This window comes from Girardinichthys multiradiatus, chromosome 20 (assembly GCF_021462225.1).
Source record: "Girardinichthys multiradiatus isolate DD_20200921_A chromosome 20, DD_fGirMul_XY1, whole genome shotgun sequence".
NCBI lineage: Eukaryota > Metazoa > Chordata > Actinopteri > Cyprinodontiformes > Goodeidae > Girardinichthys > Girardinichthys multiradiatus.
In genome coordinates, this window is record NC_061812.1 from 13,896,966 (window position 1) to 13,910,098 (window position 13,133).

The 13,133-nt window shown below is 39.5% G+C and overlaps 1 protein-coding gene across 1 annotated transcript; it reads left to right on the plus strand.

Moving 5' to 3' along the window:
- The first annotated feature begins 8,339 nt into the window (after positions 1–8,339).
- On the plus strand, positions 8,340–11,692 carry LOC124856859 (elastase-1-like). The gene is made up of 8 exons (XM_047347782.1): positions 8,340–8,497; positions 8,603–8,700; positions 9,083–9,183; positions 9,332–9,457; positions 10,105–10,241; positions 10,324–10,466; positions 11,373–11,522; positions 11,612–11,692. Exons 1-8 carry the CDS (start codon positions 8,458–8,460, stop codon positions 11,621–11,623), a joined length of 807 nt encoding a protein of 268 aa, XP_047203738.1. The 5' UTR covers positions 8,340–8,457; the 3' UTR covers positions 11,624–11,692.
- The last annotated feature ends 1,441 nt before the right edge of the window (positions 11,693–13,133 follow it).

Sequence of the window (13,133 nt, forward strand, 5' to 3'; positions counted from 1 at the left end):
CTGTGGAGTGTCCTTTTTGCATAGGATAGTTTAGAAACTTCTGTTATTTGCACAGAATCATTATGAAAGATACATTTTCGTGTTTTGCTTCATGAAATTGGTATCGATGTTTTTAAATCAAATAACATAAACAAATCTACAAAGGAGGAAGCCTTATCATTGCATCAGGAAACACCGAAGAATGAAACATGAGATACATAGGTTCATAACAGTAAAATATTACAATTAAAGAAAATATTCATGGGTAAATAAGAAAATCCTTGAACTTCAAATGTAGATTAATAAATAAAATGTCTTACTCATATTCATGGCCTTCCGCTTCATCCAGGACACCTCTCCCCAGACACCTCCTCCAGCCTGTCCAGGGGAATCCCATGGCGTTCCCTGGCCAGCCGAGAGACATAGTCCTTCCAACGTGTCCTGGGCCGTCCCCTGGGCCTCCTCCCACTGGGGTGTGCCTGGAACACCTCCCAAGGAAGGTGTCCAGGAGGCATCCGGTATAGATGCCCGAGCCACCCCAACCGGTTCCTCTCGATGTGGAGGAGCAGCGGCTCTACTCCGAGCTCCTCCCGGATGGCCGAGCTCCTCATCCTATCTCTAAGGGTGTTGCCTGGCCACCCTACGGAGGTAAGCTCATTTCAGCCGCTTGTATCCAGGATCTCATTCTTTCGGTCATGACCCAAAGTTCATGGCCATAAGTGAGGGTAGGAACGTAGACCGACCGGTAAATCGAGAGCTTTGCTTTTTGGCTCAGCTCTCTCTTCGCCATAACAGATCGGCACAACGTCCCCATTTCTGCGGCAGCTGCACTGATCCATCTGTCAATCTCCCACTCCATTCTCCCTTCACTCGTGAACAAGACCCCAAGATATTTGAACTCCTCCACTTGAGGCAGGAACTCACCTCCAACCTGAATAGGACAAACCACACTTTCCCAGTCGAGAACCATGGCCTCGGACTTGGAGGAGCTGATCTTCATCCCAGCCGCTTCACACTTGGCTGGGAACCGCCCCAGCGCATGCTGTAGGTCTTGGCTAGAGGGGACCAGCAGGACCACATCATATGCAAAAAGAAGAGACGGAATCCACTGGTCCCCAAACCAGGCCCCCTCCGGCCCTTGGCTGTGCCTAGAAGTCCTATCCTTAAAAATAATGAACAGGACCAGTGACAAAGGGCAGCCCTGCTGGAGTCCAACATGCACCGGGAACAGGTCTGACTTAGTGCTGACAATGTGGACTAAACTCCTGTTCCGCTGGTACAGAGACTGGATGGCCCCTAATAAAGGGCCCCCGACTACATACGCCTGGAGCACCCCCCACAGGACACCACGAGGGATACAGTCGAATGCCTTCTCCAGGTCTACAAAACACATGTGGACCGGTTGGGCAAACTCCCATGAACCCTCAAGTACCCTGCAGAGGGTGTAGAGCTGGTCCAGTGTTCCATGACCAGGACGAAAACCACACTGCTCCTCCTGAAGCCAAGGTTTGACTATCGGCCCCAGGGAGGCTGAGGAGTGTGATCCCCCTGTAGTTGGAACACACCCTCCGGACAACCATCTCATAAAGGGGGACCACCACCCCAGTCTGCCAGTCCAGAGGCACTGTCCCCGACCGCCACGCAATGTTGAAGAGGCGTGTCAACCATTACAGCCCCACAACATCCAGAGACTTGAGGTACTCAGGGCGGATCTCATCCACCCCCGAAGCCCTGCCACCATGGAGCTTTTTAACCACCTTGGTGACTTCAGCCTGGTGATGAAAGAGTCCAACCCTGAGTCTCCAGCCTCTGCTTCCACCAGGGAATGCGTGACAGCAGGATTGAGGAGATCCTCGAAGTAGTCCTTCCACCGCCCGATAATGTCCCCAGTCGAGATCAGCAGCTCCCCACCCACGGTGTCAACAGTGTTGGCGAAGCACTGCTTCCCCCTCCTGAGACGCCGGACGGTTTTCCAGAATCTCTTCGAGGCCAACCGGTAGTCCTTCTCCATAGCCTCACCGAACTCCTCCCAGGACCCTAGAGCCAGCCTAAGCATATGGAGATCGGGCCGCAAGGTCCCCTCTTTCATCCGCTGCCCAGTCCTTTGTGCACCGGTACCTCATCGTTCCCCCTGCAGGTGGTGGACCCACTGGGGGATGGCCTCGCGTTTCTGGTTCGCTGTACCGGGCAACGTGACGTGCCTCGATTTTGTGGTCTTACTTTTCTTGAAATTTAGGTTGCCTATTTTTCGTCATGACATCTGGAAACCCTTTTATCAACACTTAAACATCCAGTGGTTTCTGGAAAGCTTGGTTTATTACCATCACCTTATTGTCTTTTTTCCTAGTCCTGTGCGCTTTTATAGCTATTGTCAAGAGTGGTGTAGCGGAGGATCCCAGAATGCAGACGAGCAGGAAGCATCGGTGGTAAGTAAACTGATTTAATTAATAAAACTTACTTCAGAAGGTGGTGGCAAAAAACAGGCATGGACAGACATACAAGACAGGCTTGGCATGGGCAAAGGACATGGAATGAACAGAGAGTGAATGATCCAAAATGTTTCCGTGAGGAATAAACAGAACAAAGGTGTATAAATTGAGCATTGTTACAGGTGGAAAAACAAAACTGATTATCGTGGTACAGGTGGACCGAATGAGGCTTATTGTAAACAGACAGGAGAGAACAAAACATGACTGGAGCAAAACAGAAATTCAAGAATACAAACTAATCAAGAAAACATAACGTACAGAACATGAAGTAGAACACCAGAAACCAGAGCACAGCTAGGAAAATAATAAACAGAAACAAGATCCAAAGCATAAACTGAAAATAAGAATAACTTGAACCCAAACAAAGACCCAAACACCTTCAAATCATGACAGCTATTTCCTTTACCTTCATTTTTCCCTTCATCTTGTTAGATTCTAAATCTAATAATAAATATAATCAACATAAGCCCTTGTTTCCTAGTCCGTATTGGGCAGATACATATGTCTAATGTTTCAGGTATTACTCTACTGCAGCAAGAAATTGTACAGACCAGCATCTTATTACATCTTAAACTGCACAGTTTGACACAAGTTACTAACAATATTTCCCAATATCAAGCTTGTACAGTGTGACATGTACAACTCTTTTATGATTATTGAAAAGGAACATAGTGTGTCACCTATCTGGTGAAAGATTACAACTACTTGTCTGTGCATGGGATTCCCACCCTCCATTTAGCATGGGAAACCCACCATCTTTGTCACGTTCTTCTGATGTTTGCATGTATCAGCGTGGCTACTTGTGCCAATTACTTGTACAAAATAGTCTTACAGAAAGAGAAAAGTAACATTTGCCCATTGCTATTCAGTAAAAACAGTAGTGTATTTTTGTTTTCCCTTCAGTGTCACCAAAAAGCTGAAAACATAATATCAATGTTTGCAAAAATTGCATGTGCAATTTATGTCTTTTCTCAAAACTTAGGAAAAAAACAACAAAAACCTATTCCAAATAGCTGTAGTGGGTTGTTTTCAAGTTCTTGTTGTTTTAAATCTTACATTATAATAGAACCAAAGATACAGCCTCAAAATAAAGTCAAGAATTTAGGTAAATTCTTTAAAATCCCTGGTGACCCAGCCGTATACTCTTCAGTGCAGGATAAGGGGGTGACACTTTTGGCTAAAAAAAAACATCAGTCTGACAACTATATAAATGTAATATTGCATTATGTTGCTTTTTGTGTTATGGTTGTCTTTTTCTTTGCTATTATTAGCCTACTGCATTTTATTTATTTTTTTATGAAATGTAGTACTTTTTGGCTTTAAAGTCCATTAAAGAAAAGTGTTATGTTCCCTTTTTGGAAAGGAAGAAATAAAAAAGTAGAACATGGAAAACACTAAGATAAGACAATGTAAATATATGATGTAAACGTGTCCTCATATTATGGGAACTAAACACATTTTGGAGCTGTGTTAAAAAGAGGCTGAAAAAGCACACTGGCTGGAGATAATCAGTTATCACATGTGAAACTTTTATTCTTGTTAGAATTTGTTCATTGTGTTTTTGGCTTGCACTTTCTCCTACAGGTCCTTCTCAAAATATTAGCATATTGTGATAAAGTTAATTATTTTCCATAATGTAATGATGAAAATTTAACATTCATATATTTTAGATTCATTGCACACTAACTGAAATATTTCAGGTCTTTTATTGTCTTAATACGGATGATTGTGGCATACAGCTCATGAAAACCCAAAATTCCTATCTCACAAAATTAGCATATTTCATCCGACCAATAAAAGAAAAGTGTTTTTAATACAAAAAACGTCAACCTTCAAATAATCATGTACAGTTATGCACTCAATACTTGGTCGGGAATCCTTTGGCAGAAATGACTGCTTCAATGCGGCGTGGCATGGAGGCAATCAGCCTGTGGCACTGCTGAGGTCTTATGGAGGCCCAGGATGCTTCGATAGCGGCCTTTAGCTCATCCAGAGTGTCGGGTCTTGAGTCTCTCAACGTTCTCTTCACAATATCCCACAGATTCTCTATGGGGTTCAGGTCAGGAGAGTTGGCAGGCCAATTGAGCACAGTGATATCATGGTCAGTAAACCATTTACCAGTGGTTTTGGCACTGTGAGCAGGTGCCAGGTCGTGCTGAAAAATGAAATCTTCATCTCCATAAAGCTTTTCAGCAGATGGAAGCATGAAGTGCTCCAAAATCTCCTGATAGCTAGCTGCATTGACCCTGCTCTTGATAAAACACAGTGGACCAACACCAGCAGCTGACACGGCACCCCAGACCATCACTGACTGTGGGTACTTGACACTGGACTTCTGGCATTTTGGCATTTCCTTCTCCCCAGTCTTCCTCCAGACTCTGGCACCTTGATTTCCGAATGACATGCAGAATTTGCTTTCATCCGAAAAAAGTACTTTGGACCACTGAGCAACAGTCCAGTGCTGCTTCTCTGTAGCCCAGGTCAGGCGCTTCTGCCGCTGTTTCTGGTTCAAAAGTGGCTTGACCTGGGGAATGCGGCACCTGTAGCCCATTTCCTGCACACGCCTGTGCACGGTGGCTCTGGATGTTTCTACTCCAGACTCAGTCCACTGCTTCCGCAGGTCCCCCAAGGTCTGGAATCGGCCCTTCTCCACAATCTTCCTCAAGGTCCGGTCACCTCTTCTCGTTGTGCAGCGTTTTCTGCCACACTTTTTCCTTCCCACAGACTTCCCACTGAGGTGCCTTGATACAGCACTCTGGGAACAGCCTATTCGTTCAGAAATTTCTTTCTGTGTCTTACCCTCTTGCTTGAGGGTGTCAATAGTGGCCTTCTGGACAGCAGTCAGGTCAGCAGTCTTACCCATGATTGGGGTTTTGAGTGATGAACCAGGCTGGGAGTTTTAAAGGCCTCAGGAATCTTTTGCAGGTGTTTAGAGTTAACTCGTTGATTCAGATGATTAGGTTCATAGCTCGTTTAGAGACCCTTTTAATGATATGCTAATTTTGTGAGATAGGAATTTTGGGTTTTCATGAGCTGTATGCCAAAATCATCCGTATTAAGACAATAAAAGACCTGAAATATTTCAGTTAGTGTGCAATGAATCTAAAATATACGAATGTTAAATTTTCATCATGACATTATGGAAAATAATGAACCTTATCACAATATGCTAATATTTTGAGAAGGACCTGTAAATTGAGTTTTATGTAAAACTAATTCAGTTAGCTTAAAGAAGGCATGTAGGGAAAGTCAAACTAATCAAAATATAAATAGATGCTATATGCTCCAAGCTATGCTTACATTATTATTCATTTAGTGCATTTTTGTTTTCTGCTCCACAAACTAAAGATGCTTATTGCATTCATCTTATTGTTACGCTTGATCAATTAAAACAAAGTTTCTATTAAACATTATATGCATAGGTTAAAGTTTTTCAATGTTGATTGCATTATACAAACCCTGCTGTCAAATCAAGTGAATCCTTGATTCAGTTGTGATTTCACAGTTGCAAATTTTCACCTACCTGTGAGAAAGGAGTGTATGAATCACATATGGAGATAACATTTAGGTACATGATATCTACTCTCTGGTAATATGCTCTAAGTGACGCAAAGTAGGTCAAAACAGTTCTAAAGAATTACCTTCCCCCCCAGGGCAAAACGCTTGATTTTAGGGTGAAAAAATATGGAACAAAAAGCAATAACTGCATCGATGAATGGGTTAAAGATTTAAATTGTCATGCAGAGGTTTGTTTAGTCTTAAGATTTAATAAAAAGGTTGAGGTCAATAATTTCAGTCTGTAGTCTAACTTTTCTTTTCTTCCTTTACTTTCCTTTATCATGCTGCTGCAATGTACTTTTTTTTCAAATGTTTTTTGCCATCATTTAAAGCACTTTGAATTATCTTGTTGCTGAAATGTGCTATACAAATAAACTTACTTTGCCTTGTCTAGTGCTGTTACAAGGACAGACAAGCAACACAAAAAACTGACAAATAAACTTTCTTTATGGTGATGGGCCTTCAGGAGCTCTCAGTAGCATTTTTGCATTTTTGTGTATATGAAATCCTGTTACTGATAATGTGAGTTTCTGTGTGCCAAATGATGAACTGCTTAACTCCTTTAAGAAATTGGTGGATATTTGTTTTGATTAGTTTTTTGGGAAAGTTTTATCTGGGTTCTTGAGTTTTGAACTACCCAGATATTACCTTTCAGGTTTTGCTTTGATTTATTATTGATATGTTTTTTAAAATCAGAAACATTTAACTTGATGGATTTTTTTTTTTGTTCTTGGCTCTTCATTTCAGGAAATTTTGTTTAATGTTATGCCCCTCAATCCTCAGACAAACCCAGGGATCTTAACTGTATTTTAAAATCAAATTGCACATCTTAAAGTAACAGCTGAAGCCTGAGCGGTTTTGTCCATACCAATTCCTAAATTTGCTGGGCCTCATTAATACTAATCAAATGCTTAAACAGATTATCCTCTTGGTTTTTACTGTAAACTTCAGTGATGATAATCTATAGTTAGATTTTTTGTAACAATATCCTTGACAATAAAAATTATAGTTTTAGAAAAATTGTTTCTTTCCTGTTAAATAAACCTGTGATAAGGTTTTGGAGGAGAGAGTGCAATGATGTGAGGTGGCATCTTCCTCACTGGAAAAACAATCTCAAAACACAGAGATATTGAGATGAGATTATACAACCAGGGGCAATTCCTTATCTCCTTTCTAAGGGACTGAATTCTAGCCTCAAAGATGTCAATGTTGATCAGAGACTTCCTCCAGAATTTTGGAGTGAAGAGGAAGGACTGGCCTATCTGCAGTCCTAACCTCTACCCAGTGAACAGTTGTGAGATCTCCCTCAGGCGAGCTGTTCATCCCAGATGGACTGCCACAACCACATTGACTGACTTGCAACAAATTTTGACCAGCTTGTCTTAAATAAATTAATTGGTATTTCACTAGCATGTCTTGTTTCTTCAAGCTTCAAACATTTATTAAACAACACCAAGCAAGAGTCAATAGTAAAATAAGCAGTTTGTCATCACCAGAGGGGATTTTGCAAGTTTTTTATGGGCACAGCCTGCTCAATTCTGCTGCTCAACCTACAAATGCATTTTTTTTTTTTACTAATGTGACACCATTTAAAGGGAAATGAGCAAGTTCTCCTACGGCCTAGGAGTTGCTCCCAAGAGGCATTGTTATAACAAAAATAGTTAACCAAACACAAATCTCCCTGACTTTATGTGCTAAGTTTACATTAAGCAACAATTTAGACAACTTGAAAGAAAATATCCACACCCTAACTTGAGCCTATCTTATCTATATGTTCACCTTCTACACCAATGTGGTACTGAGACAACATTGAACAACATGAAATTCTAAGGTGATTAAAAGAGGTTTCCATTACAAACTGTTATTTATATTATCTCTGCTGCATGGCATTCATTTAACCCACTCCCAACCTAGTAAAATTGTCAGTGCAACTAGTCAGTCTAATTCCTTTGTCAATCATTTAATCTACTGTTTGATGTTTGAAATCAAATCTCTCTCTGTTTTATATGAAACTCAGAGAACAGCTTTGCTCACACTGACACTGCACAATAATTCAAATCTAGAGGTGAATTTTAATCTGAGTGATTTGTTAGCAGTAAATGCCCCAGTGAATGTGTGCATGAATGACTTAGAAAGTGGCAAAACAATTCATAAGGTAGTAATGAACAGCAATCTTGCTCTCAACATATGTTGTGTAGGTCAAGTGCATTTTAAGTGAAAATAGTAAAGGAAATCCTTTCCAGTGCCAACGATTCTTTGAAATAAATGGAGCCTGCCCTTCCTGCCCTGACAATAACTGTGGGATCTGCACAGGTGGACGTGGGTTGATGTTGGACACGTAATAAAACACTGTCGGGTTTACCCACCCTGAGTGTATAAAAGAGGAGTGGACTGAGGTTGCCAGGACAGAAAGTTTGAGGAAACTACAGACATGCTCAGGTTTCTTTTGTTGACTTCTCTTGCAGCCCTGGGTAAGTTCCTCCTTATTCCTTTTTGGAGATTCTGCACAGAAGCCCCAAATGCACTTAAATGTGATATTTCACTTGTCCTTTTTCCTGGATCTCTGTTTTGCTCAGTGCTGGCTGTGCCCCAGCCCAGGTACCTGGAGGATGAGCTTGGTGAGGGAAGAGTTGTGGGTGGAGAGGTGGCCAGACCCAACTCCTGGCCCTGGCAGGTATACTTCAAATCTTTTTTGACCTTATATCTCATGTGTTGCAAGCATGCAAACCTAATCAAAAACACTACAATACAAGATATGAATATCTAAAAGCAAGTTATTTTAAACTACAACAAAGTTTTCATAGACATATGTAATATTCTTTTGTCCTTATGCAGAACCTGACATTTTTTTTCTTCCTTCAATTAAAGCTATAACCAGGCAACTGATGTGATACCTATTAGTTGATATTAAACTTAAATCTATAACTGTGCATCAGTTTTTAAGCAGATCACATCCGCTCTACCTTTCCCCTTAAATCTTTTTCTAAAACAAATGCAGTTCATGAATCATGTTTGTTTACTGGTATTTCTAAAGCTCTCTGTTGGCATTTTTTCAGATCTCCCTTCAGTACAAATCTGGAAGCTACTTCTACCACACCTGTGGAGGAACCCTGATCAGGAGAGGATGGGTCATGACTGCTGCTCACTGTGTGGACAGGTAGGAGTCTTATGCATCACAGAAAAGTTGTAGAGGTTCTCAAAGACCTGCACATCATTGTTTCATTATACTCAAACTTATTAGATATTTAACTAAAGATAACCTGAAAAATACCTGAAAAAAAAGTTTCTCTTCTTCATGGCGAAAGATCCATGACTTGGCGTGTTATTCTTGGAGATCATGACATCAACAACAATGAGGGAAGAGAGCAGTACATGAGCGTCAGCCAGGTCTACGTCCACCCTAACTGGAACTCCAATAACGTCGCTGGAGGGTTAGTAAGAACACAGGTTCACTCATTTCATAAGGCGTAAGGAGAAAACATCACAGACCTATACATCATCTGCAACATGTTACAAAAATTACATTGCATTTAAGTTTTAAAGCATGAAAAATGTGTGTGATTTTTATATTTAGTTATTTATTTGTGGAGGTGATATCAGTAGTTGCTCTTTATTTATTTATTAGATGTGTATGACTTGCTTTGACTAGATCTATTATTTCAAGTAATTAGATTAACTTCAATGTAAACAAATATAACTTGAGATTGTTTTCTCTTCAGCTATTACTATAACTTCTAGGGAAGTGCAGCTAACAAGGAAAGTATAGGATTAAACAATTAAATAACTAACAGCATTATCTCTCTGAAAAAAAAAGTTTATTTTTCCTAACTTTTATTAAAAGATGAATGATTCCTGAAGAAAAACAGCATAGCTTTGATGGGTTTAGGATAGAGTAGCAATTTATTCTGATGGTTTGATTGCTTTTAAGAGAAAAAAATGTTTCTTACGTTTTTCTTTATAGTTTTGGTGTTATTTTTAAGTGGACATAGAGCTGAAAGCGATATCCTAGTCTAAGCTTTAAAAAAACACACCTATCAAGGATCTTAACAAAGTTCATTTTGCTTCCTGCTTATTGTAGTTACGATATTGCTCTGCTGCGTCTGTCCACTGATGCTGTCCTCAACAACTATGTCCAACTGGGCGTGCTGCCTCCCTCTGGCCAGGTTCTGTCCCACAACCACCCCTGCTACATCACTGGATGGGGACGCACTCAGAGTGAGCCTAACAGAATTTCACATTACCATGATACATTTAGGACTTACAAACAGGCTCTAATATGTTTTGTTGTTTTTCCCAGCCGCTGGTAGTCTGTCTGCTCAGCTGAAGCAAGCCTACCTGCCTGTTGTTGACTACCGAACCTGCTCCAGCAGCGGATGGTGGGGCAGCACTGTGAAGAACACCATGGTCTGTGCTGGAGGTGGCAGCGACTCTGGATGTCAGGTGAGAAGTTGGTTGATCTCCCTCTTTTCCACACAATGTGGATAATTAGATTTATGGTTGATAATTATGTACAGTGCTCTGCACAAGTATTAACCCAGTATTAATTAACTTTTTTCTCACCTTCAATCACAAACTTGAATATATATTATTGTGATGCTATGGGGCAGAACAAAAAAAAAGTAGTGTATGATTGCGAAGTGGAGGGAAAATTATAAATGGTTTTCAAAACTTTTCACAATAAAAAATCTAAACACTAAAGCACCTTTCAATCTTTACTTTGAAGAACCAACTTTCATTTTAATCACAATGGCTTTTAGGGTAGGTTTCTTCTAAGTTTGGACATCTAGAAACCAAATATTTTGCTTCTTTTTCTTCCCCAAATAACTCAGGTGTAGTCAAACTGGATGGAGAGCCTCTATGAATTTTCAAGTTTTAAAACATATTTTCAGTTGGATTTAAATAAGAACTTTGACTAGACCACTCTAACACATGAATGATATTGGAGTTCTGGCTGGGTGTTTAATGTCGTTGTCCTGTGGGAAGGTGAAACTCCATACTGTGGAGTCTCGAGTCTTTTACTGCCTCTATAAGGTTTTCTTTCTGCATTAACCTGTTTTTAACTCACTCTATCTCCCCATCTACAATGACTGGCTCCCATGTCCCGGCTGAAACAAAAGTTGCCCAATGTGTAGTGTTGGTTTTTCACCACATAGCTTTCCGCAAGTAGATGTGCTGATTGGTGTTGGCCTATCATATATTTTAGTGTTTGTAATGAAACAAAATGTGAAAAAGTTCAAGGAGCATGAATACTTTTCCAAGGATGTAAGAGTGAATGAAAGTAACCAAAATAAAGTCAGTCACAGCTAGTGTTAATGACTGAGTTTGTTTATGATTTTATTCATTCAGGGTGATTCTGGTGGCCCCCTGAATTGCAATGTTAACGGCCAGTGGGTGGTCCACGGAGTGACCAGCTTTGTATCTTCTCTCGGCTGCAACACTTACCAAAAACCCACCGTCTTTACCCGTGCTTCTGCATACATCAGCTGGATGAACAGCGTCAGTATTTGATAACTCAAGAATTACACTGATATAAATGGTTTTGTCTTTGAACATTGAAACTGATCATTTTGTATTTGCTTTTGTAGATCATGGGTTAAGAAGGGGAGCGTTATCTGTGGACATACGAGAACATTCTGGATTCATCAAAATAAAAGTCATAAAACTGGCATCTACCTTGCTTCTTCATGTTTGCTCAAAGTTTTATTGTGGAAAAGATTTGGTTGATTATCTGATTACTGCCTAAAAAACATTAGTCTGAAACATATTCAAATACGCATGAGATAAAACACATCTAGTCTACAACCAGATGTCACTGCAACATTTGTTACAATATGAGTTATACACTTACACAGCTTGACGCAAATACTGTAAGGCTGTAAGGCTATGTTGTCTCCCGGGGATGACACACATCCAAAGCCCAACTACTCTTCATTAATTTAGTGTACCTATAGTTTCTCGTGGCCAGCCTCAGGTGGATTTTATGTTACAGAGTTATTTCCTTGCTCTCAGCTGAACTTAATCATTCTTCTACTCTTTGTAATCATACCTAAAAGTGAAGAATATATCCGTGTCAGTTAAGACTTATTCCTAAATCACTTTTTTAATTAAAACCTTACACATGTTCATAATACATACACATACAATAAGGGAATGATTATTATTTTTCTTTTATTTCACCTTTATTTATACAGGTAAATATCACTGGGTCAGGAGGTCTTATTTTCAAGAAGGACCTGTTCTAAGTATACATAGAATAAACCAGTTTGTCACATCTTTGGTAAAGTTATGGACCAATCTGGCTGGCTGAAACCGATTTCTGGTATTCTTGGAGGTCTGCTGATTGTGATTTAGGGTGATTTTACTTTTTTTTCCCAAAGAACTATAACACATAGAAATCAGGCAATGTGTTAAAAACAAATGTGCTGCAGGTCCCTAAAAAAAGTTTGTAGTGAAATAAAAACCAGGACTATCCTTATTTGTACATAAAAGGACATTTCCCTTACTTTAGTCAGATTTTTACGAAAAAAAGTAGAAAACAAATATTTTAATTTAAATGAATAACAGTAAAAATCTGATTTTTCAGACTTTGGTTTGCTGATCAGAGACTGGTGCATTACCACCAAAAAAATATATTCTGTAAAATGGATTGCTGCCCTTTTTTTGTATTGCAATATTAAACTATGTCCATAAAATAAATTAATGTTAGTATAAGTAATTTAATCTGAATGACCAGGCAATCAGTTACATCAAATTTAATTTGTGGATCTAGTAACACTAAGTAACTAAACAATCGAACTCAACAAAACTAATGTAAAAAGTTACACAAGAGATTTTCATTAAGGTTTAGATGATGTTAGAAATACAAATTATGTTTAACAAATGTAGAATATCAATGGAGCACTTAATTAAAAAATAGTTGTATCAATATGTTAGATTTATAATGTTTTTGTCAAGCATGAACATTGAAATCAGCAAGAATCAATTTCTAACTTAATGAAATTTTAATTAAATTCATTTAATGAAATTTTTTATATGTGATAAAGAAAACCTTTAACATAAAGCAAGTGCACAACTCTTCTATAATATCCTTAACTTTGTGAAATCAAT